At 51.6% G+C, this 22,882-nt stretch overlaps 1 protein-coding gene across 4 annotated transcripts in view; it reads left to right on the top strand.

Moving 5' to 3' along the window:
* GSN (gelsolin) overlaps nt 1–22,882 on the top strand; it is a 51,257-nt gene that overhangs the window by 9,399 nt on the left and 18,976 nt on the right. Inside the window, exons 2-4 of one of the 4 annotated variants that reach the window (XM_081103089.1) lie at nt 2,683–2,770; nt 20,852–21,056; nt 21,515–21,669. In XM_081103089.1, coding sequence (XP_080959215.1) covers nt 20,861–21,056; nt 21,515–21,669 — 351 coding nt within the window. In that variant the 5' untranslated portion in view covers nt 2,683–2,770; nt 20,852–20,860. Of the gene's footprint in view, nt 1–2,682; nt 2,771–18,878; nt 19,517–20,517; nt 20,594–20,851; nt 21,057–21,514; nt 21,670–22,882 lie in introns of those variants that run through there. The other 3 variants (XM_081103087.1, XM_081103088.1, XM_081103090.1) reach the window with 3 other exon arrangements.

The raw sequence follows: 22,882 nt of genomic DNA, 5'->3' as shown, positions 1-22,882 counted from the left end.
GAAGGAGCCGCTTCTCTTTATGGCTCTGTCTGGAGTGTGTGGGCGATGGACTAGAGTCAGCGGTTTGTGGACCTTGTTTTTAAGTTGCTGCAGCTTTAAGTCTAAAATGGAAAACAGACCAACTTGTAGTTAGCTGGGACTAATTCTAATTCTAAACCCAGCCAATTTTAAAACTCTGGGGCTCCCTGCGCCCACATCCTAGAAAAGAGTGCAATGCTCTTTCAGCCTATAGATGGCAGCACCTGCACTCTTAACCAGCTCTATGTGAAGGTGTGCATGAGTGTGTTTACACATGTGTGCACACGTGATTCACTAATTTCTTCCTTTAGTGAATCTTGTGCTGTTGTGGCCCTAGGCTAGGTGTTGGGATACAAGGGAGCAGATCTTAGTCTAATGGGGGAGGCTGACTTGGAAACAGACCACAATGCAGTGTGACTGGGAAGACAAGAGGCCTGTGGGATCTCAGATGAGCTCAGCCTAAGGGGAAGGGGAGTCAAAGAAGATTTCCGGGAGGAAAGCTGGACTTGATCAAAGTGGAAGAAGAAGAGAAGAACAGGGATGAAAGAGTTCCGAAACGGGAAGCAGTCTGTGCGAAGATTAGACGAGGACTTAAGGAACAGAGTGCAGCTGTCTGGCTGGAGCTTGGAGGGGTGTGTATGTGTGTGTGGGTGTGTGTGTAGGGGTGGTGGGGAGACAGGAACTGGTAAGAGTTGAGGCTCCAGCGGCTATGAGGGGGTGGGGGGAAGATCATAAATGATGTCGCAAAGTGTGTTAAGGATCTTGGACTTTATCTGGGGGCCATAGGGAGCCATGGTGGAATCTGAGCCAAGGAGTGACGTGGTCTGGGCTTGCTCTGAGGAGACTGCACTTAGGGAATAAGAGAGGAAGTGGAAGGACCAGTTAGGAAGCATTGCAGTCATCCAGGTGAGAGGTGATGGTACTTGGACCAAGATGTTGGCAGTGGGAGGGTGGGGGAGAAGAGGATGCAAGGACTCAATGGTGTTGGAGGCAAGAGTGACAGAGAAGGGGAGGTTGAGAAGAGTGGTGCCCTGGTGTCTGGCCTGGTGTGGGTGGTGGGTGGTGGTGCTGCTGCTGAGATGGGGAGCACTGGGGGAGGAGCCGGATGCACTTGAGAACAAATGTAGCACCGCCAGTGAGGATGAAGGTGTGATTTGGAGGTTTGTAGAAAAGAGGGGAGCTGGATTTGAAAGTCTCATTCTCTCACAGAGTTAACAGAAGGTGAAAGGTCATTAGTCATTGGCAGGAACAACAAACCCAGCTCTGCTTTGATCTGTCCTCCATGGAAGGCCCATAGAGGTGGCATTTAACACCAGCCTCCTTCCAGATCCCCTGCTGTGCACCTGTGCCACTCATAATGCAGAAACCCACCAGGAATGTCTGGGCCATTTAATGTCAGCTGAGAACAGGGCCCATTTGTGTCTGAATCCCAGGAGCCTGTAGGGCCTTGCTCCATTTGGGAACCTGGACTCTCTCTTTGGCTTGAAGAAGCTGGTTTGGGCAGAGAGTTTTTCCCGTGTAGGCAGGAGCCAGCTTACTTAGCTGTCCCTGGATGCAGATGACTGGGACTGTGGGGAGTGAGGTTGTCCCTGAAAGGTGTGTGTGTGTTCTGTGGGGTAGAAGGAGGAACTGGAAGGCTGGGCTGCACAACCCTAGGACCCACATAGTCTGTCCCTTCATTCAGTCACCTAGCATATAGCCAGTGGTCTGCAGTTTGCCAGGCCATGTGCCAGGGCCAAAGCTTCAGAGGCAAAGCAGTCTGATGGAGCTCACAGTCTGATGGCAGAGAAAGACCTGGCACCAGGTACTGATAACACAGTCTTGCAAGAATAGAATGATACTTAGCCACCCAGGTGGGATTATGGCATGTAAGCAACTTGGATCCCTGAATACACAAGTACAGGATGAGAAAGATACACCTTCTAGAAAAAGACTTAGGATTTAATTAATAATCAGAGTAAATATATGCCCTGTTCAAAACCCTTGACATATTTTATCTCATTTAATCCTTATAATGACTCTGTGTGTGGGGAGGGGGGGAGTTCTAACATAATCCATTTTTTACAGAGAAGGAAACTGAGACTCAGAGTTGCAGTAACTTGGTCATGTTACATAGTTAGTTAACTGGAGGACCATTGTGTCTACCTCCAGAATCCTCAGCCACTGCTCTGAAGTTGATTGTAAGGGTTATAAGCTGAATTCATTCATGCAATGGGATTACCTTAAATGCTAATGGGACTTTAGGCTGGATTAATAGAGGCATGATATCTGGAATGATAGAGGTGAGAGTTCTGCTTGCTTGCTGTGGATAGAACTCATTAGAATATCTAATTCTGGGTCTTTTATTATTATTACTAGAGGCCTGGTGCACAAAAATTTGTGCACTCGGGGGGACGGGGGGATGGGTCCCTCAGCCTGGCCTGTGCCCTCTCGAAGTCTGGGACCCCTCGGGAAATAACACCCTGCTGGCTTAGGCCTGCTCCCGGGTGGCAGAGGGCAGGCCCAATCCCTAGGTGCAGCCCCTGGTCAGGCTCAGAGCAGGGTCGATTGGGGTGTTGGGGCGCCGCCCGCTGTCATGCACAGAGCAGGGCGGATCGGGAGGTTTTGATTTGACCAGATGACCTTGAGCCCTTGACACTGAGAGTCTTGGTTCTTTATTTACAGGTGGTGCTGATACTTGCTCGTGCAGCTTCTGCCGTGGTCCCAGCACCTGCCCCTGGAACACCCCCTTTCACCTTCTGAGCCCTGCAAGGTAGGTAGAGCAGTGCGAACCCCGAGTCCTCCTAAACTCGGGAAGTCTGAAGAGGACAGTGGAAGCAGTGCCAGTTGCCATAGTGGATTCAAAGGTAGTTTCTGAGGAGTTTCTAGTTAAACTCAGAGTACATTTCTGCCCGTTACCTCATTTGCTTCTCACCTGCCCATGACAGGGAGGCCGGGCAAGGGTGATCCTGTGAGAAAGAGGCAAGGACTGACTAGCCTGGGTGCCAGGGTGCCTGGGCCTCCACCTGGCTGTGCTGCTTGCTGGCTGTGTTACTGTAGGACAGTTGCTTTCCCTATCAAGGCGTCTGTTGGCTCTTTTGTAAGAGGGTGGATTTCCCTGAGGAAAAAGGAGATGCACAGATTCTCCACAGGAGGTGGGAGAATCTCGGGTGTGGCTGCCAAGTCTCTGCTTGTTGACTGGAGGAGGAGAACCTGAGGAGTGTGAGTCATGGGGAAGGGGATGAGTCAGCGCCACCTGGGGACGGCTGGCAGGGCTGGGAGGGTGGGGCCACCTGACTATCAGATTCCCAGGTGACCCGCTAAAGTAGGCTCAGATCCAAGGGGTGGGGTGCCGAGTCCTGGGCTTTTTCTGCCTCTTCTCCAGAAGCAGGAGACCCTGGTTACTTCCCAGCTTGGGCCTCGGTTTCTCTGCCTAAAAAACTGGGTGTGTGGATCTCCCTTGCACCCACCTTGCAAGTTGTTGTGAAGACTGCACAAGCTCGTAGATGCGGAAGGGCTTTGTGAGCTGTGAAATGGGAAGGATCGCTGCTAGGGAACTAACCCAGCGTCTAACGCTGGAAAGGAAGTGAATTTCTAACAGCAAGGATATGGAGAGCCTGGAAAACACCCTCCAGCTCATGACATCATCCTTGGTTCCAAAAAGAGAAGGGGCCGAATGCCTATAGGCTTACTCATTGGTGGCCCAGCTGGCTTCAGGGGGTGACAGTGACCACAGACAGAGCTGTTCCTCTTTCCCTGAGCTGAGATGAAAGGGCCTTCTGATGGTCTTCAGAATGCTTTGTCCTCAAAGCCAGGATTCCTAGAAGGCCCGCCAGGCCCAGAGAGGGGACTTGTTCAGCCGAAGCCTGTTGTTCTGCTGAGCAAGGAGCAGCCCTGATGCTGCCTGGAGTGGAGGGATGAGGCCCGTCTTGGTTCTGAAGCTCCAGCTTTTGGGACTGAGCCCTGACCACTCCAGCTCCTAAAGCCGAATTGCCTTTAACTACTCTGTCACCAAAGGGTATTACTCTCTGTTCATGCTGTTGGTGACAATGACACAGACCTGTCTTCTGCTTTCCCCATTTGTGCAGACCCTGCAGGGCGAGATGGCTCAGGCCCAGATGAGTACCTGTTAACTAAGCTTGGCTGGCTCAGCCCCTACATGTGCCCACCTCATGCCCACTTCTGCTGAACTTGAGTTCAGCTCCTGCTTGTCCAAATCCCGTGGTATTTCCTCAGATCTCCATGTACCACCTCCTTGGAGCAGTTGAGAACATTCACGAAGTTCTCTCCCCTCTTTGCTTCTGGGAGACTGCACCATCCAGTTTATCTCCATTTCCCCGACCTTCTCTGGACCCTGCTTTTCTGCCTTTAATGTTCACCAGGATTCTGACCATCATCTTGTCTTGAGTTACATTGTAGGTTCACTCATTCATTCACTTACTCATTCGTGGGTGCATTCATTTAACAGATATTGAGGCCTTGAACTGGGTGTTGGAGAGCAAGGTTTTCCCATCCCTCTTGGGTCTTACAGTAAGTCATTACACACATAACAAATTTATTTCTTCAGCCATAAAGGAGACAACCAGGGTTATGAGCGCATATGGAATTGGGTGGGTGTGATGGAATTCTATCTGGACAGATGAGGGAGGCTTCCCTGAAAAGCCCAGACCTAAAGAGGGAATAGAAGGTGCTGTGTGAGCAGGGAAGGGAGCACCCAGGCAGCGGGAACAGTATGCCGAGGCTCTGAGACAGAAGGTCCCATGTGGAGTTGTTGGGGATCTGAAGGAAGGGAGCATGGTAGGACAAGGGCCTAGAGACCAGATAGCACCTTAGTTATGCAAGCCCTTGGGGGCCTTGGTTAGAGTTTCGATTTTATCCTAAGCTGCTGGGGAACTACTGGAAATTTTAAAGTAAGGGAGAGATTTGCCCAAATTTCATTATTAGAACCCTGGAAAGAGATAGACCCTCCCACGCTGATAAACCCCAAAGGTGTAATGTTTGGTCCTTCCACACTGTGGCGTCCTGACGCTGTGCCTCAAATGAGGCTTGGTCTTGGGCTGTCCTGGCAAATGTGCTCTTTCCAGCATTCTCTGGGCTCCTTGCATTTTTTTCATTGCTGAGCTTCTGAGTGGAGAGGGGCAATGAATCAGACCTGCCCCGCCCTCGAAGATCCAGAACTGTGGTGGCTGAGCCTGGAGTCCTTGTGATAAGTCTCAGAGGAGCCAGGGAGACCTTTTCCTCTTGAGTCAAGCACTGGCTAAGGGCGCGTCGGGCTTTCAGGCAGTCACACGTGCAAAGGTTTGGCCACTTGGAGCCACTGTGCTTGGGGACGAGTGAGCAGTGCTGCAGCAGCAGGAATGTGGGGTTGATGTGGGGAGTGGCGGGAGATAAGGGGAGGGCAGGGCTAGGAGAGGCATTGAATGCCAGGTCTCGATCCTCTGGGTGCCAGGAAGCCATGGACACATTTTCAGCTGGGAGTGGCTTGATTGACAGGATTTGAGCAGGGAGGGAGGATCAGAGGGGTTAACGCTGTAAGCTGGTTGGAAAGAATGAGTATCACTAGGTGAAACCTTCTTTGTCAATCCCACTCACCTATACACAAACACAGTAAAACACTCAATCCCTTTCTGTCCCCAGCCCTTGTTGGGTTGTTTCCCCATTGGCTAAATCATGGGAGCTGCCCCGTGTTGTTTTACTGAGGACTGGGGTTTGGTTATATACTGGGCTCCAGAAGCAAACAGGGTGAACCTGAAGCATCACTCTGGCTTGACTTGCTCTGTGCCCCTTGAAATGTCTCTTAACCCCTCTCAGCCTCAGTTTCCTCATCTGTGAAATGGGGGGTGACCACAGGGTCATTGAGGATTGAGTGATGGGGAATTCAAGTTCTAAGCATATGCCTGATGCATAGGGATGGCTGTTTAGCTTTATTTCCCTGTTGATTGCTAACGGTCCAGACCATGTCGTAATCTGCTCTTTGGGGAGTCTTCTCTGTAGCCATAAATCTGTAATCTGAATTGAGAACAAGGTGTTCCCTGCAGCCCTGAAGGAGGCCTCTAATGGGACTCTGAAGGGTTTGGAAATGCCTTTACATTTCCCCCACTGGGTCTGGCCCGGCTGGGCTCAGAGGGCTGGATGAGATCTTATTTGTCTCTTTAGCTGTAGCTCTCAGCACAAGGCTGGCCTATCATGGTTCTCATCAACACTAAACAAAACAGTTTTAAATTTAAAAAAGTCATAGACTTTGGGCATCATCTTGCTGGCACCTTCATCTCATGGCTGGGCCCAGAGAAGGACAGTGACTCATCCAAGGTCAGCCAGCCCTTTTGTGGCAGGGATTGGACCTGTTCATTTCTCCTGGCTCCGATCTGTATTGCAATTCTACTTTTTAAAATGCTGATAATTAAAATTTCAAGTCAGCTGGGGAAGGGGTAACAATGGAGTGGGCATTTTGGGTTTAGGGGCTCCCCCAAGACCAGTGGTTCTCAACCTTCCTAATGCCGCGACCCTTTAATACAGTTCCTCATGTTGTGGTGGCCCCCAATTTCATTGTTACAAATTGAACATAATTAAAGCGTAGTGATTAATCACAAAAACAATATGTAATTATATATGTGTTTTCCGATGGTCTTAGGCGACCCCTGTGAAAGGGTCGTTCGTCCCCCAAAGGGGTCGCGACCCACAGGTTGAGAACTGCTGCCCTAGACCATTCCAGAGAGCATCCTGACTACAAAGGCCTTAAGGATATCATCCAACCTCCTTAGTTTACATTTTGGGAAACCGGGGCCCAGAGAGAGGTAGTGGTTTGCTCTGGGTCCCCAGATAGTGGGATGCAGAGAAGCAGTCACAAGGTCCACTTTCAGTAATAAGCAGTAGGTGGGCGGCTCTTGCCCCAGCCCACTGCCTCATGTTGAAATGTAAAAGTGGAAGTCTTGGTTTTTAATTGTGTCAAGGAGAAGGACATTTCCGGAGTTGTGTGTGCCCATGTGATGTCTGTGGAGTTGGGCCTGGCAAAGCTATTTCAGACTAAAGCCACAGGCTCCTATTTATAGGCCGATGTGATTAGGTTGATGTGGTCAGGAGAGGCCTGCCTGCCCTCGGCCCAGCCCAGCTATGGACGGGGAAGAGGCCCTTGGGGGCAGTTCTGACCCATGGGTGAGTAGTGAAGGATCTGGGGTGGTCCCTGAAGCCTGCTCGGAGGTGGGGTTCCAGGGAGGCCTCAGGGGAAGTCCCAGTCCTGACTCCCAGTTCAGCTGCCTGTAGCAGGCCCTCTGCAGAGATGAAACCAATTCCCATCCTGTTCTCTCCCTGTTTAAAAATCCTCCCTGAGATCAGTTCAGGACTCCTAGTAGTCAGGCCTTCCTCACCCACACGCCCAGGTCTCCACCCTTCAGTGTTTGTATTTCCAGTGTGAGCCACATCTCTGAGCCTTTGCTGTTCTCCCCACCGGACTTGCCTATTCCCAGTTTCCCAAAAACAAACCTTCGCTCATTCTTTGAGGCTCTGCTCAAATGCTCCTCCTTTGTGGCTTGTCAGGTCCTGGGTGCTCCCTGCTTGTATCACCTGAGTGATTACCTGAGTTCACGTGTGCTGTCCACTGGGCCAGGAAGTCCTGAGGCAGGACCTGACTCACAGGAAGAGAAGGAGCAAGGCATTTGTGGTTGAGCACCTTCTGTGGTCATTCACTTGACATGTTTAATGAAATGCAATCTGTATGCCACTCTGCGCAGCACATGTGTTTCAAAGGTGTGTAGGCATGAAAGTAAGACTTCAAGGTCAGATAGTCCTAATTCATACTTTGCCCTGCACTTCCTAATAGTCATCCTTGGTCTGAACCTTTAGAGCAGTGGTTCTCAACCTTCCTCATGCCGTGACCCTTTAATACAGTTCCTCATGTTGTGGTGACCCCCAACCATAAAATTATTTGCGTTGCTACTTCATAACTGTAATTTTGCTACTGTTGTGAATCCTAATGTAAATATCTGATATGCAGGATGTATTTTCATAGTTACATATTGAACATAATTAAAGCATAGTGATTAATCACAAAAACAATACGTAATTATTTATGTGTTTTCCAATGTTCTTAGGCGACCCCTGTGAAAGGATCATTCGACCCCCAAAGGGGTTGCGACCCACAGGTTGACAACCGCTGCTTTAGAGCTTCAGTTTTCCCATCTGTAAAATGGGAATGATGCTACCTATGGGTTTGGGGGAAGCATTGTCAACAAGACAAAGCTTATAAGTACTTATGTTCCCTGGTCCATAATGAGCTTCTATGTGCAATATAGGTATCATTTACAGGTGGGGAAACTAAGGCTCAGTACAGGGAAGCACTGTCTCTAAGGCCCCACACAAGTCAGTGCCAAGAGGAGAGACCAGGTCTTGGTCCTAGCCTCCAGCTCCACCCTGTGTTCTCCTCTCCTCCCTCTCTTAGCCCCTTGGGCCTATTTTGTTCCCCAGATCAGGGAAAGCTTTGTTTGGGGATTGTTTTTCCTAAGAAGTTTCCTCTGTGGTGCCACTGGTTGACTCAGCCCTGAGTCACCCGAGGAGGCTAAGGGCCAGGATGGAGTGGGGGAGAGAAAAGGAGGGGAAGGAGAGGAAGGACAAAGAAGGGGGTCCCAGTTCCAGCTCTGGCTCTCCCATTGCTTGGCCTCAGTTTCTGTGTGAAAGGAGATGTTGGGCTTTGGGAAGTGGTTTCCAGTCCAGGCTGAGCCTCAGAATCCCAGATTTCCTGGCCCCCACCCTGACCTACCCTCAGAGGCTGGGTGTGGGGCCTGGGAATCTAGGTTTTCTGGAACTCCCCGCGTGATTCTGCTGCACACCTGATCTGCAGAGGTGTTTGGGCACCCAGCTGCTCAAGGCCACCCCCGCCTGGGCCTCAGAGTGGTTGCCAGCCTCTGCTGACCGTCTCCACTGACTCACAGAGCCACACCTCGCTGGAGGCTTTGTCAGAGTGGTGCATGGGAAGTGCATGGGCTTTTTTCCTTTTTAAAACAGCTTTATTGAAGTGTAATTTACATGAATTGGTGAAGTAAACTTATGTATAATTTATGTAGGTATATTTCACCCAGTTTAATTAATTCAGTGATATTTAATAAATTCACAAAGTTGTGCCTCCATTTCCACAATTCAGTTTGAGAACATTTCTACCACCCCTAGAAGAAGCTGTGCCTACTTGCTGACAATCTCCACGCCCACCCCAGAGCCCGTCACCAGTCTGTCCTGTCTTTCTGAATGCCCTGTGTGCACCTCCCAGCTTCCCCTTTCTGGCTGTGTGACCTCGTGCAGAGTATTGCCCTTCTCTGAGCCCTGGATTTCTCCTTAGTAGGAGAGGGAAAACTATCCTCCTTAAAGCTTATTGTTTGAATTTCACTAGTGTGGTAGAGTGTGTGATGTATGGCAGGAGCTGGGGAGTGGGAGCCTGGCATGCAGTACCTGGACATAGTACAGGTACCAGAACACCGCACTAGCAAACATTTTACAGACTCACGCTGTGCCAAGCACCGGGCTAAGCGCCTTAAATGCACTATCTCTTTTAATTCCCATAACAGCACTTATTAGATGAATGCCAATGTCATTTTTATTTTATAGCTGGAGAAACTGAGGCATTGAGAAGGGAGGTAACTTTTCCCAGCTTGCATAGGTAATGGTGGGTTGGGGTGGGCATCTATCTCCAGGCTTGCCTTCCTTAACCGTCACCTGAAGATGGGAATCATGGCTTGAGAAATACCATTCGTGGGCCCAGGACAAGGTTCAGGGCACACACTTTCAAGGGATAGGACCTGATACAGTGGACACGGGATTCGAAAGATGGCATGTAGTACAGAGTGCATCATGTACTAGAAGTGATATGGTGCATGGAGCATGATCCAAGGAATAAGTGACATGGGACACAGGACATGGAACATGCATCAGGGTAGTCATGCACACAAGGTATGAAGAACCCAGGGCCTGGTATGGGGCACAGAGAGCATGGCGTATGTGATGGTGGGCAGGGTACATGGGGACATGGTACCCAGGGTATAGCGCTTGAGCTTCGACAGTGGGCACAAAGAGCCCCTTTTCATGTCAGTGCCTGGGGCCCCAGCATGCAGTGGCAGGATCCAATTTTCTCCTCTCACAAACACCCATCTATGTTTTTCCTCCTCCTCCCTGACTCTGGATGCCAAAGAGTGTGTGTCTCCCAGAGGACTGGGCCCCAGAGTACATCCCACCACCCCACCAGCTGAGACAGAGCTCCAGGCTTGGGGCCAAGTGCATGGCCGAGGAAGAACCTGCCAGGCCCCCAGATCCTTGTCTTTCAGAGGCAGCTGTGAGCACTAGGGCCAGCGCTGGCCTGGCCCGAGCCCGGTAATTTTCCTGTAAACCATCCTCCCTCCTCTCCCCTTGCTGGCTGCTGCTGCTGGCTGTGAACGCTGCATTCCAGTGCTTAGGAGAAAAAGCTTAGTGGAGAGAGCCAGCAATGCCGCTGGGGTTGCTGGGGTGGAGGTGCAGGGGGGAGGCAGTGGGGGTGAAGGTGGAGGGAGGAGGCAGTGTTTAGCAGGCTGGTGGTTCCTGAGCCCTCCTGGCACTCACTCCTTTATTTTGTCTCATCTCTACAAGTGCCCCCAATGGGACTGAGGCTCAGAGAGACCAAGAGCTTGCCCATGGTCACATACAGTCAGAGGCAGATAGAGTCTAGACCCCAGCTCTCCTGGAGGCAGGAAATTGAGGGTGTATAGAGGCAAGGTTAGGTGGAGCGGAGGCTGTTGATGGGGGATCAGCAGGTGATGGGGCTGCAAGATGCTGAGGAGTCCTGTCTGCTTTCTGTATGCCCTGGGGACTGTGGAAAGGTCTTGTGTAGGGAATAGTGCAATCTCTAGGGATAATGGGAGAGTCGGAGGCAGTGAGAAAGCTGGTGCAGTGGGACCAGAGGAAAGGTGGGGACCCAGAAGCAGGATAGTGGCTGGGTTGTGGGGTGGGAAGCAAATGTGAAACGGGGGGTGTCTGGGGTTGAGCATCGCGGCTCTGGCCTCAGCCCTTATGTGCAGTCCTGGTGGGCTGACTCTGCCTCTAAGAGTGTTCCAGAGGGTTCTGGAAGCCCCCAGAGGGTCAGGCACTTGGACACCCAGAGGAGAATGCTGGTAACTGGTGCCTGCATGGAGGTGAAGTGGAAGCACACCTGGGGAGAGAAGACCACACGTTTTGGAGTCCTACTGTGTGCCAGGCTTGTCTTGTGTGCCGGATCGTTTACTTCGTCCACCTGGATGTGACTGTCCTCTGAGCTTGGAAAGGAACAAAAGCATTCCAGTGCCATACTTCTGTTTATATTTAAGAGGGGAGAGTACTTTAAAAACCTACTAAAAGGAAAAGGATTAGTAACAATAACAAATATCTTTGAAACTCTGGATATTCTACTGCAGTTAAGAATTTCAGAGCAATTACAAAGAATCTCTAATCATGCTATAACAGTTGGAGTTTTCCCATAACTGATTTTTACTAGTATCCAGGGCTGGCAAACCTGTGACATAGTCTCATCATTCTTTACCCAAGGACACAGGCTCAGAGAGGTTGAGTCACTTGCCCAGGGTCACCCAGGTAGTGGGTGGCAGGGCTGGGTTCAGATGATGACTCCAACACCTTTGTTCTTTTGGTTGTGAGTAGACCGGAGGAGAGGATAGGGCGTCATCTGGAGAGACTTGAGGAGGGGATGGGAGGCAAGGCAGGCTCCTTAGATGCTGGTTTGAGGTTCTCTCCTGAGATGCCTTCCCATCCCTGACACCAACCACTACCCTGGGCTCTGGGCCTTGGCTGGGACCGTCCAGCCTTCCCCAGCTTTGGATACTGGAACACAGAGGTAGAGGTCAGGGGTGGGTATGAGGGGTGTGACCTGTATGTGTGCACAGCCTAGGGGCTTACCTTTGGATGTTATGGTTGTTGAGAGCCTGCTGTGTGCCAAGCACGGTGCCCAGGGCTCCCAGGCACCCCACAGGGTAGGAATCAGCACCCCATTTTACAGAAAGGAAATTGAAACTCTGCAGAAAGGCTGTTTGCCAAGTCCCGCATCCCCCATCCTAGGTAGGGATTTGGGCTCTATCCAAATTCATCCAGACATTCCCTGTATTCTCTTGGCTGGAAGGTGAGGCACCCCTCACCCTGTTGGTCACTTTTGGCATCCTGAGCTTACAGAGGCTCAGCCCCCTGCTCATGGGGAAGAAAACTGGCATTTTGAACATCTATTTTCTGCCAGCCATGGTCCTAGGATTTTTCACATTTATGGTCTCATTCAATCCTTTCCTCTTGCCTTGGAGACATTTCATACCTAAGGAACTTGAGCCTTAGAGAGAGAGCTTACCCAAGCCCCCAGCTAACAACGATCATAGTTTCCTTGTAGGTGCATACTCTGCCCAGCTCTATGCTAAGCCCAAATGTATTTACCTGGTAAAATTCCCACAACAAGCCTAGGAAGGCCTTATAATCCCCATGTTACAGATGAGAAATGGAGGCTCAGAGAGCAGAAGGGACTTGCTCAAACCACACAGTTAGAAAGTGGTGGGTCAGGCAGGGACTTCAACCCAGATTTTCCTGGAGGGAGCTCCTTCTAGTCATGCACATTGTTTCCTCCCTCTTGGAAAGCCCTTCCTCTGTGGCACAGGGAGCTGCCTCCTGGGCTCCTGCTCATGCTGGCTCTGGCTGGGGCATCTTAGGCCCTGACTTCCCAGGAGGTTTGCTGGTGGAGATTCTGTTCCGTCTTCTACTGGTCCTGCAGCCACAACTCCTGCATTTGGGCCTCCGTGTCTTGCTGCTGATGTGTTTGTGCCTGGGCTCCCCTATTGGTGGGCTGCCGGGTACCAGAGTGGCTAGGCTACTTGTTTGAAGCTATTTGCAGCGCAGCTGCTGGCCCAACCCTCCCAGGACCAGTTCCTCCCCCCGGAAAGGGGAGACAGAATGTAAAGTGGGCCCTGGCAGGCAGGGTGCTGGGCTTGGACCCATCGCCAAATCTGGCTGCTTCCAGGGCACAGGGTCAGGAAGTGGTGGGGTCTGGCCTCCTCTGAAAGTCTTGCCCTGGCTCTCAGCACTATGTGGGGTTGCCTCCGGAAGCTGGGAGAGGGCCAATGGCTCTGGTCCCTGGGATAGTTGGCTTCCTGGAGGTGGCTTGAGCCAAGCCCCGCTGGCCGTCCCCCCGACAGCTGTCCACACCCAGAATAGACTGTGCCAACATAGAGGTCCAGCTGGCCCTTCCAGTGAGCCCTATCACTCATGGAGACAGGCCTCAGCTCTGGCCTGGTCACCAAGAGACTTGAGTTCTAGGTCTGCTCCTCCAGGCACTTGCATGTGACTCTGAGAAGTCACGCTCTCGTTCTTGGTGTCATCATCTACAGAGAGAGGATGGACTAATGCTGCTAATGAGTCCTACTGTGTGTAGTGGACTCCAGAAGTCTCTCTCCAGAGCTCCCAACTGTCCTGCAACTGGGCATCACTATAGCTATTTACAAATGAGTGGCCCAAGATTCAGAGAGGGACAGTAATTTGCACCAGGAAACACAGCCCAGACCTGATCTCAAGAATCTCACTGTGAAGTCTAACCTTTCTCCTGCCCCACTGCTGTCATGTGGTGTGTCAGTGCTGAACAAAGGCCTCTGCAAAGAAAGGGGACTCACTGTTGGAGAGTTCATACTGTGTGTCGGGCCTTGGGCTGCCTTGCTGCCCTGTGAGTTAGGCATTATTCCCCCAATCCTATATAATAAAGAGGTAATATGCAAATTGACCATCATGCCCTCGCACAAGATGGCCGCGCCCGTGTCGTTACAAGATGTCTGCCACAAGATGGCCAGCAGGGGAGGGCAGTTGTGGGCGATCAGGCCCGCAGAGGAGGGCAGTTAGAGGGTGACCAAGCCAGCAGGGGAGGGCAGTTGTGGGGGGGGGACTAGGCCTGCAGGGGAGGACAGTTGGGGGCACTCGGGCTGGCAGGGGAGCAGTTGGGGGCGATCGGACTGGCAGGGGTGTTGTTAGGGGATGATCAGGATGGCAGGCAGAAGCGGTTAGGGGCAATCAGGCAGGCAGGCAGGCGAGTGGTTGGGAGCCATCAGTCCCGGATTGTGAGAGGGATGTCCCAGATTGGAGAGGGTGCAGGCTGGGCTGAGGGACAGCCGCCTCCCCCCCCCCCCAAGTGCACAAATTTCATGCACCGGGCCTCTAGTTTATCGATAAGGAAACAGGCCCTGGTCACAGAAACTAAGTCTCCCAGATTCTTAAACAAGCCTCCTTTCAAGTCCATGGGGCTCTCCAGACCTCACTGAAGTCCTGTCCAGTTTCACTGGGTTTCATAACTGGTGTCTCTGTTTACTGACCATTGTCCTAATTAGCAAAATCCCAGCCAGACGGGCGGGAGCACCCAAAGAACAGCCAGAAGGCAAACAAGCTCCGAGAGAGGGCTTCCCATGAGTGACCGGCTTCTCAGAAATCAAGAACAACAGTGTTTGGGGTGAAGAGAAAAGAACAGGGCGGTGTCTCCTAGGCTGGCCAAGACTTTTTGTACACTGTGCCTGGGGGCGGAGGGTGAGGCTGCTGTTTCCAGGCTCTTGTAGCTGCCTTGGGAGGCCCAGAGAGACCCAGAGCCAAGCCTAAGGTCCCAGAGGGTGCAAGGCAGGAGCTAGTTGTGGGGGTCCTGGGACCAACTACAGGGAAGGGATGTGGGTTGTACAACTCCTCCCTGTGGCATATACTGAGAAGCTGCCTACTGTGTGGTTGGCACTGGGCAAGAGCCAGGAACAACCAAGATCAGAGGTGAAGGGGACCTCTGAGGTCCAGAGAAGGGAAGGAATTAGGATCTGCTTATATAGTGAGTCCTGGCAGAGCCAGGCTGCCTCCCAAGACAAAAAAAAAACAAAACAAAAAAAAACCCACAAAATTTTACCTGACCTGTGTGCCCAGGAGTGGCATAGAATATAGGTTACTACAGTCCATCTTCCACTCAGTGGCCACAGCCTGGGGACCTTCCTAGGACATGCCTTTGTGCTGGGTGCTCACATAGGTATGTGGGGGGCTAGAGGGCTCTCCTGATGCAGCCTCCTGCCCTGATCTGGGAGGTGTGGTGGGGACGGCTGCCCCTGAGACTCCTGGCTGCCAGGCTTGGCTTGGGCTTACTGGTTTAGCAGCTGTAACCCTTTACCTGGAAAGGACACTGTGCTCCCTGCCTGGGCCAGATGGTGCCAGGAGGTCCTGCTTGATCTCCCCAGACCTCACTGAGCTTGGGGACTGGAGCCAGCCACACTTGTGTTTAAATCTCAGCAATGCCTCTTTCCGGCTGAGTGGCCTTGAGCAAGTAACTGAACCTCCCCGAGTCTTGGTTTATGGGAACTTTAATGCCCATTTCCCCTGCTATGAAGAGACTCAGTCTTGGACCCCCCTCTACTTTACTCCCCCTCTTCTCCCAGAGATGTCTGGGCCCAGAGGAGAGGTGGCATGCTGCCACTGGTGATGTGGTGCCTCCTGCAGGTCAGGGGTCCTTGATCGTCAGGTTCAGAAGGACCTGTGGAGGTGACCTGGTCCCTCACCACTTTACAGATGGGAATCCTGAGGGTCAGAGACATGAAGGTTCTGGACATGGTTGCACAGCCAGTATCTGGGGATACTGAGCTGGGAATAACATAGGGGCCTACCCCATCTTTACAATGGAGACCCTGAGGCCCAGAGGAAGATAGTGACTTGCCCAGAATCACCTAGGAAGTCAGTGGTGGAGCCAGGCCTAGCCCTGGGGCCTCTTCTTTTACATCTAGGGATCTTGTTCTTGCACCCAAATCCCCTCCACTCTCCTGAGTGCATCCTCTTTCAGGCAGGGGGCAGCATAAGACCATGCTGCCCCCATCACAGGCTCCACACATCACTGCCCTGGAGCGAGAGGTAATAGGCTGCGGGCTCTCTGGGGCAGGGGCCAGGGCTCCTTCACCAGGTTTCCAGTGCTGAGGGCCCAGGCTCCAGAGCTATGTGGCGGACAAAGCCTTTGTGATCATTAACCTGAGAGCCAGTGACCCTGGGCTGCTTGTCAGACCCCTAGGGCCAAGGCCAAGCCATAGCAGTGCTCTGTTAATCACCAGCTGAGGATGTCAGGGACACACTGCTCCACGAAGGGGCTGGGCAGCTGCCTGCTCAGGTCAGTCCGGGGGCTGGGATGACAAGGACATTTCTTCCTACTTATTTGGATTTTCCAAATTGTCTAATGAGCAGGCATAACTTTAAGCACATTTTAAAAAGATATTTCTAGACCAGTGTTCTGATAAAAAAAAAAAAAAAAAAAACCTAGTTGAGTCCAGTATATTGAATACATACTTGTAAATAGTTTTTAACCCTACAGCAAGTTTTTTTTTAAAGCAAGTATATTGAGGTATAATCTACATACCATAACAATTCACCCACTGTAAGCAAGCATCCAGCACTCTGAAGTTGAGTAGATTTTTTGGTTCTGTAATCATCACCATAATCCAGTGTTAGAATGTTTCCATCACCCTAACATGTTTCCTGGTGCTGACTCCAGCAATCCAGCCGCTCACTGCAGCCTCAGGCAGCCTTGGCAACATCTGAGAGGGAAATTCTCCCCATAAGGATGATTGCAAAAATGGATACCCTTATAGAAAAGAGTAGAGGAGCCAATAGTTGTACAGTTTGCTTTTTGCCCTTGGAGATCTCGCCATGCTTATTGAGTGCCTACTATGTGCCAGGCACAGTCAGAGCTAACTTGTTCTGTTTTCACAGCTGCAGAGTGGCCCATTGTATGGCGGCTCCATAATTTATTTGACCAGGCAATTTGGGCCCTTTCCAGTTTTCTGTGTTCCTTTGTAAGTCATTCTGAAGGATGTGGATCTGTGGTTGCTTTGTGTGTTCGGAATTTGGATAACCAAACTGCTGTCCAGAGAGGTGAAGCTGGTTTATGTCTTCATCAGAGTGTATGAAAACTGTGGGGTTTTTATTATCTTCTGAAATGCCTATGGAGATGGAAGAGCTCTCTGAATTTAGGCCTGAGTTGGCCTCCGCAGGCCCTGAGAACTCAGCATCTCCCTGTGACACCCACTACCACCCCACACACTGGGATACAGTTTAGAGTCTTCTGTGTGGCAGACATGCCCGTGTGACTCCTGCCACCCTCTCCAGCCTCATCTTCTCTTGCTCACTGTGTTTCAGACTGGATCCCTCCGTTATTCGCTGCGTGTGCTCTGTGTTTGCTTGCCCTTTGCCCATGCTGTTCCCGCTCTGAAAATGCCTTTTCTCCTTAATTTCCCTCCTTCCTGTCCTTCAACACCCAGGTTACAAGTCCCTTCTCCGTGAAGTCTTCTTATAATCCTTACACTCTGAATCATCTGTGTGTGTGTGTTCCTTTAGCCCTTTATCTGACCCACAGGCCCCCTTAAGTACAGGGAAGCTATGGTGGATGGAGGGCAAACCTCAGCCTGACTAAACAGAAGCTGGGATCCAGGAGGAGCTGGGACAGGTGGCTATAGTTGTGGGGAAGGGGGACGGGAACTCCCACTTACCTCCTCATTGTCAGCCAGGCCATTTTCACACATTGAGACTGATTTAATCCTCAGCAACTACTCTACCCCTTTAGTAGATGAGGTGACTAGGCATAGAAAGGGAAAGTAACTTACACACAGTGGAGGTGGGAATCAAAGCCAGGTCTCCAGCTCCCCAGTTCTCTTTCTTGTCATCACACCAGGCTTTTGGGAAAGGAATTCTGGGAGGCATAGAGACCTTGGAAATAGAGAAATTGAGTCCAGTAGGGTGGTGAGAGGGAGGAGAGTGGTTGGCGGGACTCGGTGAGTCTGAACGGCACTTCTAACCCAAAGACTGTATGCCTCAGGAGTGGAGGCTGGAGGAATGGGAAAGGGGCCTGGGAGTGGGGAAAAGGCTTAAACCTTGTCTTCTCCAGGTTGTGTGTGTGGGGGACAATAGATAGAACCTAGAACAAACAAAACAAAACAAAACAAAACAAAACGCCCCCATACAGATCTCACTCATTTATGGATAATAAAGACCATTATAAACTGATGAACAAAAATAGATACAGAGGCAGAGCAGCATTAAACAGACTGTCAAACTACAGCAGGAAGGTTGGGGAGGGTTGGGGGGGGGGGCGGGGGGTAAGAGATCAACCAAAGGATTTGTTTGCGTGCATATAAGCATAACCAATGGACACAAGACACTGTGGGGTAGGGGAAGCTGGAAGAAGGTCAAGGGGGAAAAAAAGGAGACAAATGTACTACTCTTTGTAATATTTTAAGCAAAAAAAAAAAAAAAAAAAAGCCCCCAAACAAACCAAAATTAAAAAACTAGAAAAAACAACTATAAGAAGCAACAGGGGTTGTTACTTAATACATGAAGGTTAACCTTGAAATCATCAGCTAAAGCGGGGTGTAGGTGTGGTTGCCCCTGGGGAGAGGTAAGTGGGGTTGAGATGGAACAACTTTGTATAAATATGTGACTTTAAATCTTGATAAAAATTAACATTTTAAGAATAAAAACTTTTTTGATGGTCTAATCACTATTTTGTACACCTGAAACCAATACAAAATAATGCACACACAAAAAGAATAAAAACGTTTCAAAAAGAAGGAAAAGGGGTGGTCTTGAGTAAAGTAGAATCTGCATTCTCTGGAGGTGAGAGGTTGGCCCACCCCTCCCTGAGTTCTATTGGCTCATGGGTCCAGTCTGCCCTGGCTGGTGTGAGCCTCATGCTGCCTAGGTGGGCAGGCCACCAAGGCTGCCTCGATTCAAATCTTGGCTGTACCATTTCCTAGTGGTGTGCAGGTTGCTTGACTATTATGCATGTAATTTGACTCTGTAAACTAGGATAAAGGATGTTTTGAGGTGTCAGCCTTCATATAATGTGTGGAAAAACTTCAGTAAATACTGAAGATGTTAGCTGCAGACATGGGAGGGGTCTTGCCTGGGTCACACAGGAGCCTGAGCTGGGCTGCCTGCTATTCCTGAATGCATGCGCCCATTTAGTGTGCACCGAGTTAGCTCCTGCTGTATGCCAAGCCCTGTGCCTGGTCTCCAGCCCAGAGCTGGGGTGAGGGGGTGGCCACGCCCAGTCAGTTCGGTCCCGGTGGAACCCCAAAGTCTCCAAAATCCAGGCCAGATCCCCGCCCCTGCCGGGCGCGCAGGGGCCGGGTCCTGCCCACGCCCTCCCAGCGGGGCGGTCCGGCTTGGGCGGGATGGGCCAGCAGCTACTTAAGGTCGGCGACCCGGAGTGGGCGGCTGTCGACTGGGTCTTCTGCTGTCGTCCTCGCTACCATGGCTCCGCAAAGCTCCGTGCCGGCAATGCTCGGCGCGCTGGTCCTGGCGCTGTGCGCGCTGTCGTCGCCCGCTGGGGCGGCCACCGCGTCGCGAAGGGCGACCCAGGCACCCGCGACCCAGGGGCGGGTGAGTGCCCAGGGGGCTCTGGGGCTCCCGGAGTAACTCTCTATTGTCAGTTCTTTCAGATACAGCGCTAGGAAAAGGGGAGTAATTCAGGTCTAGAATGAACAAACTGTTTTGTTGTTTTGTAAGTATCTCTCGCTGCTTCCCGGGCTTCTCTGGATGGGGGTGGGAGCCTGCTGACCTGGCTGTTTCCCTCCCTAGAGGCTAACCTCACCTTGGACCGATTTTTCCTTCACCACCTTCTGATTTCTTACCCATCCTGCCGCCTGGTTTCTTCCTTTCCTTGTCGAGTGTCTCCTTCCCTCTTTTAATTTCTTCCATTTCAGATTCCTCTTTTTCATCTGATTTCCCTCCCTCTCTAGTATTTTCTCCTTTCTCGTATGATCTCGCCGCTGTCTGCTTATCATCAATATTGTTTCTTCTCTCTCTCTGATATCTCCTCTGCCCTGTCTGGTTTCTCCTCTCTCCTGTTTCCCTTTTGTGTGTCTCCATCCTCTTCCTGAGTTCTCTCTGTCTGGTTTCTCTGACTTCTCCCATCAGAAATGTCCTCCGGCCAGGTGACCTGTACGTGCTGACTTCTGACCTTTGGCTCCAGGCTAACAGTCCCACCCTGCTCCATCTCTAGCCTCCTGCATGCCTGACGGCCTTTCTCCCGTCCTAACCACCTTGTCTCCAACAGGTTCCCGCAGGCCCTGGCTGCATCCTCTCTGCCTTTTACAAGAAATGGAAATTGGGGTGGGGTCCTGGGGGGCAGGAGGGAGGAGGCAGACAGCACAGGAGACCACTTGGACTAAATCATTTAGACCCCTCTTGGGGGTGTGATGGTGACATGACTGGGGCATGGAAAATAGTCCCACTTCCAATGAGCAGAAGCAAGCAGACTGTGTGACGTTGGGCCAGTCGCTTCCCCTCTTTGGGCCTCAGTTTCCCTATCTGCAGAATTGGGTTGGATGGTGATCTCTTTTAGGACCCTTCTAGTTTTAAGAGCCCCTGAGGATGCTGGAAGGGAACACATTGAGTTCCTGGGGATCTCCAGGTTTACCATTTCCATCTGAGGGAAATGATCCCAGAGTCCATGCTCTTAGAGCTGGGGGTAATTTCTGCTACATCATTTCCTAGCTGGAGGTCCTTGGCAGAGTCCCTTCACCTCTCTGTGCCTCAGCTGTCTCAACCAATTGGCACTAAGAAGGAAAGAAAAGAGGTAGAGCCCTTTGTCCCCCCATCACTGAGCTGAGTGGGAGAGACAATACTGACCAAGGAGCCTAAACTCCACCTGTTTGCTCACTCATCGAGACAGGGGTCGCAGAAGGGGTTGGATGTGCCTCGGGGGTGGGCAGAGTTAGAGGCTCAAGTGAGATGCTCTTGGTGCTAGAAACCACCCTCCCTCGTGCCCAGGGTCTCGGGTCTCTCTCCCCGCCAGGGCCTCTGCCCCTGCTCAGGCTCTGACCTTCTCTTCCAGTCTGGCAGCATGGCTGCAGAACACCCGGAGTTCCTCAAGGCAGGGAAAGAGCCTGGCCTGCAGATCTGGCGTGTGGAGAAGTTTGACCTGGTACCCGTGCCCCCCAACCTTTACGGAGACTTCTTCACGGGCGACGCCTATGTCATCCTGAAGACGGTGCAGCTGAGGAACGGAAACCTGCAGTATGACCTCCACTACTGGCTGGGTGAGGCCAGACCCCACCCCCATCAAGCACTCAGAACTGGGGGTGACTTGGGGACCCTGGACCCCCTCTACAGCTCCCCTGGCCCAGCTCCAGCCAGGTCCTAGTGTACCCTTCTGAGTCGGGAACCTGAAGTCCCCGTCACAGCTTTGCTGTGTGACTCTGTAAGTCCTGCCCCCTCACTGAGCTTCAGTTTCCTATTGAATTGATGCTCCCAGGCCTGACTTCATGCTCAGCAGGCTTGAGTGAGTGCAGGGGAATGGCTAAGAGGTGAGTGTAGGGGATGTGTTGGAGCTGGGAGGACTCTTAGAGACCATGGAGTCTGGGCCCCACCTCCCCCATTATATAGATGGATTAACTGAGGTTCACAGAAGGCAAAGGATTGGCCAGCTTTTATAGCCAGGCCAGTGCAGTGCTGGGGGCTCTGGAAGCCAGGCTTATGCTGCTCTGACATCCCCTAGGCAATGAGTGCAGCCAGGACGAGAGTGGGGCGGCCGCCATCTTCACTGTGCAGCTGGATGACTATCTGAACGGTCGGGCTGTGCAGCACCGCGAGGTCCAAGGCTTTGAGTCGGCCACCTTCCTCAGCTACTTCAAGTCCGGCCTCAAATACAAGGTGGGTCCCGAGCGGCAGGGATAAGTATGCCAATGGCAGGGCTCATTCAGACTCACTCTCCTTTCAGCCTTGTGGGGTGATGTGGGCAGATAGGTCAGAGCTCAGCCTTTGGAGCTGGCCAGCCCTGGGTTTTAGTCCTGGTCCCTTCCTAGCTCTGTGACCTTGAACAAGTCACACTCCCTCTCTTAGCCTCTGGTTCCTTATCTTAAAATTGAAAGAAGAACATTGACCATCACTTCACAGAGTTACCGGCCATGGGTGGAAACCCAGCCTCGCGCTTGTCCTGGCCTTGTGCTGTGTCCTATTTCTGCATCCCTTAGTTCTTACGCCATGTCAACAGAGGGTCCCATGTTAGGTATTTGAAAGGACATCCTTGATCACATTCCTCTTTCTGTTCATTAGAATCCCCCTTGAACTTGAACTCTGAAGAGTCTGAGCCAACACAGATCTTTCTTCCAGCCCCCGGCCAGGTGGGGCTGAGCAAAACCAAGCTAGGAGCAAGCCTTGAGAGGCTGTGTCCTAATATGCTGTGTGACTCCTGGCAAGCCAGTTGGCCTCCCTGAGCCTCCCTTTCCTCTTTGGTTACATGAGAGCCAGTTACACCTGCCCTTCAGGCCTGGGGAGAAGATTTGGTGAAGGTGTAGCTGGGTTATGCCTTGCATGGGGCTGGGCATCTTGAAAGGGCTTAGAAAAAGCTGGAGTTTTGCAAAGCAGGGGTTCTCTTTGGTCAGGATAGGGCGGGGGTCATAAGCTTTGATAGCCAGATGGGCCTTAATGTCAGAGTCCAAAGCTCTTATTTTCAGGGATGGAGTGGAAACTGTGGCACAGAATGATTAAGCAACTGGCCCAGGGTCACACAGCAAGTCAGTCTCAGAGCTGGGACCAGAACCCAGATCTCCTGACTTCCAGCCTTCTTTTCACTACACAGCCTGCCTCTCCAGCCAAGTCTGTGTTGCTGATGTGTTGTGTGACTTTATAGAAGTCATTGTCCTGTTCTGGGCCTTAGGGTCCTCTGTGTCAATAGGGTGATGACCCTGTCTGCCCAGATGGGGCACAGGGAATTGGATAATGGGAAAGTGCTAGTGAGACTGAGATAGCAAAGGGCAGGGTGTGTCTGGTGAACAAGGCCTCAGCCCTAGGCTGGGTGGAGTTGGGCTAGATTCCCTGGAACTTACTAGCGCCCCCTGTCTGCCAGTTCACCCGTGCCCCCAGC

The sequence above is a fragment of the Myotis nattereri genome (genome assembly GCF_964212035.1).
Source record: "Myotis nattereri genome assembly, chromosome: 12".
Classification (NCBI taxonomy): Eukaryota; Metazoa; Chordata; class Mammalia; order Chiroptera; family Vespertilionidae; genus Myotis; species Myotis nattereri.
This window is presented reverse-complemented; position numbering and strand designations above follow the sequence as displayed.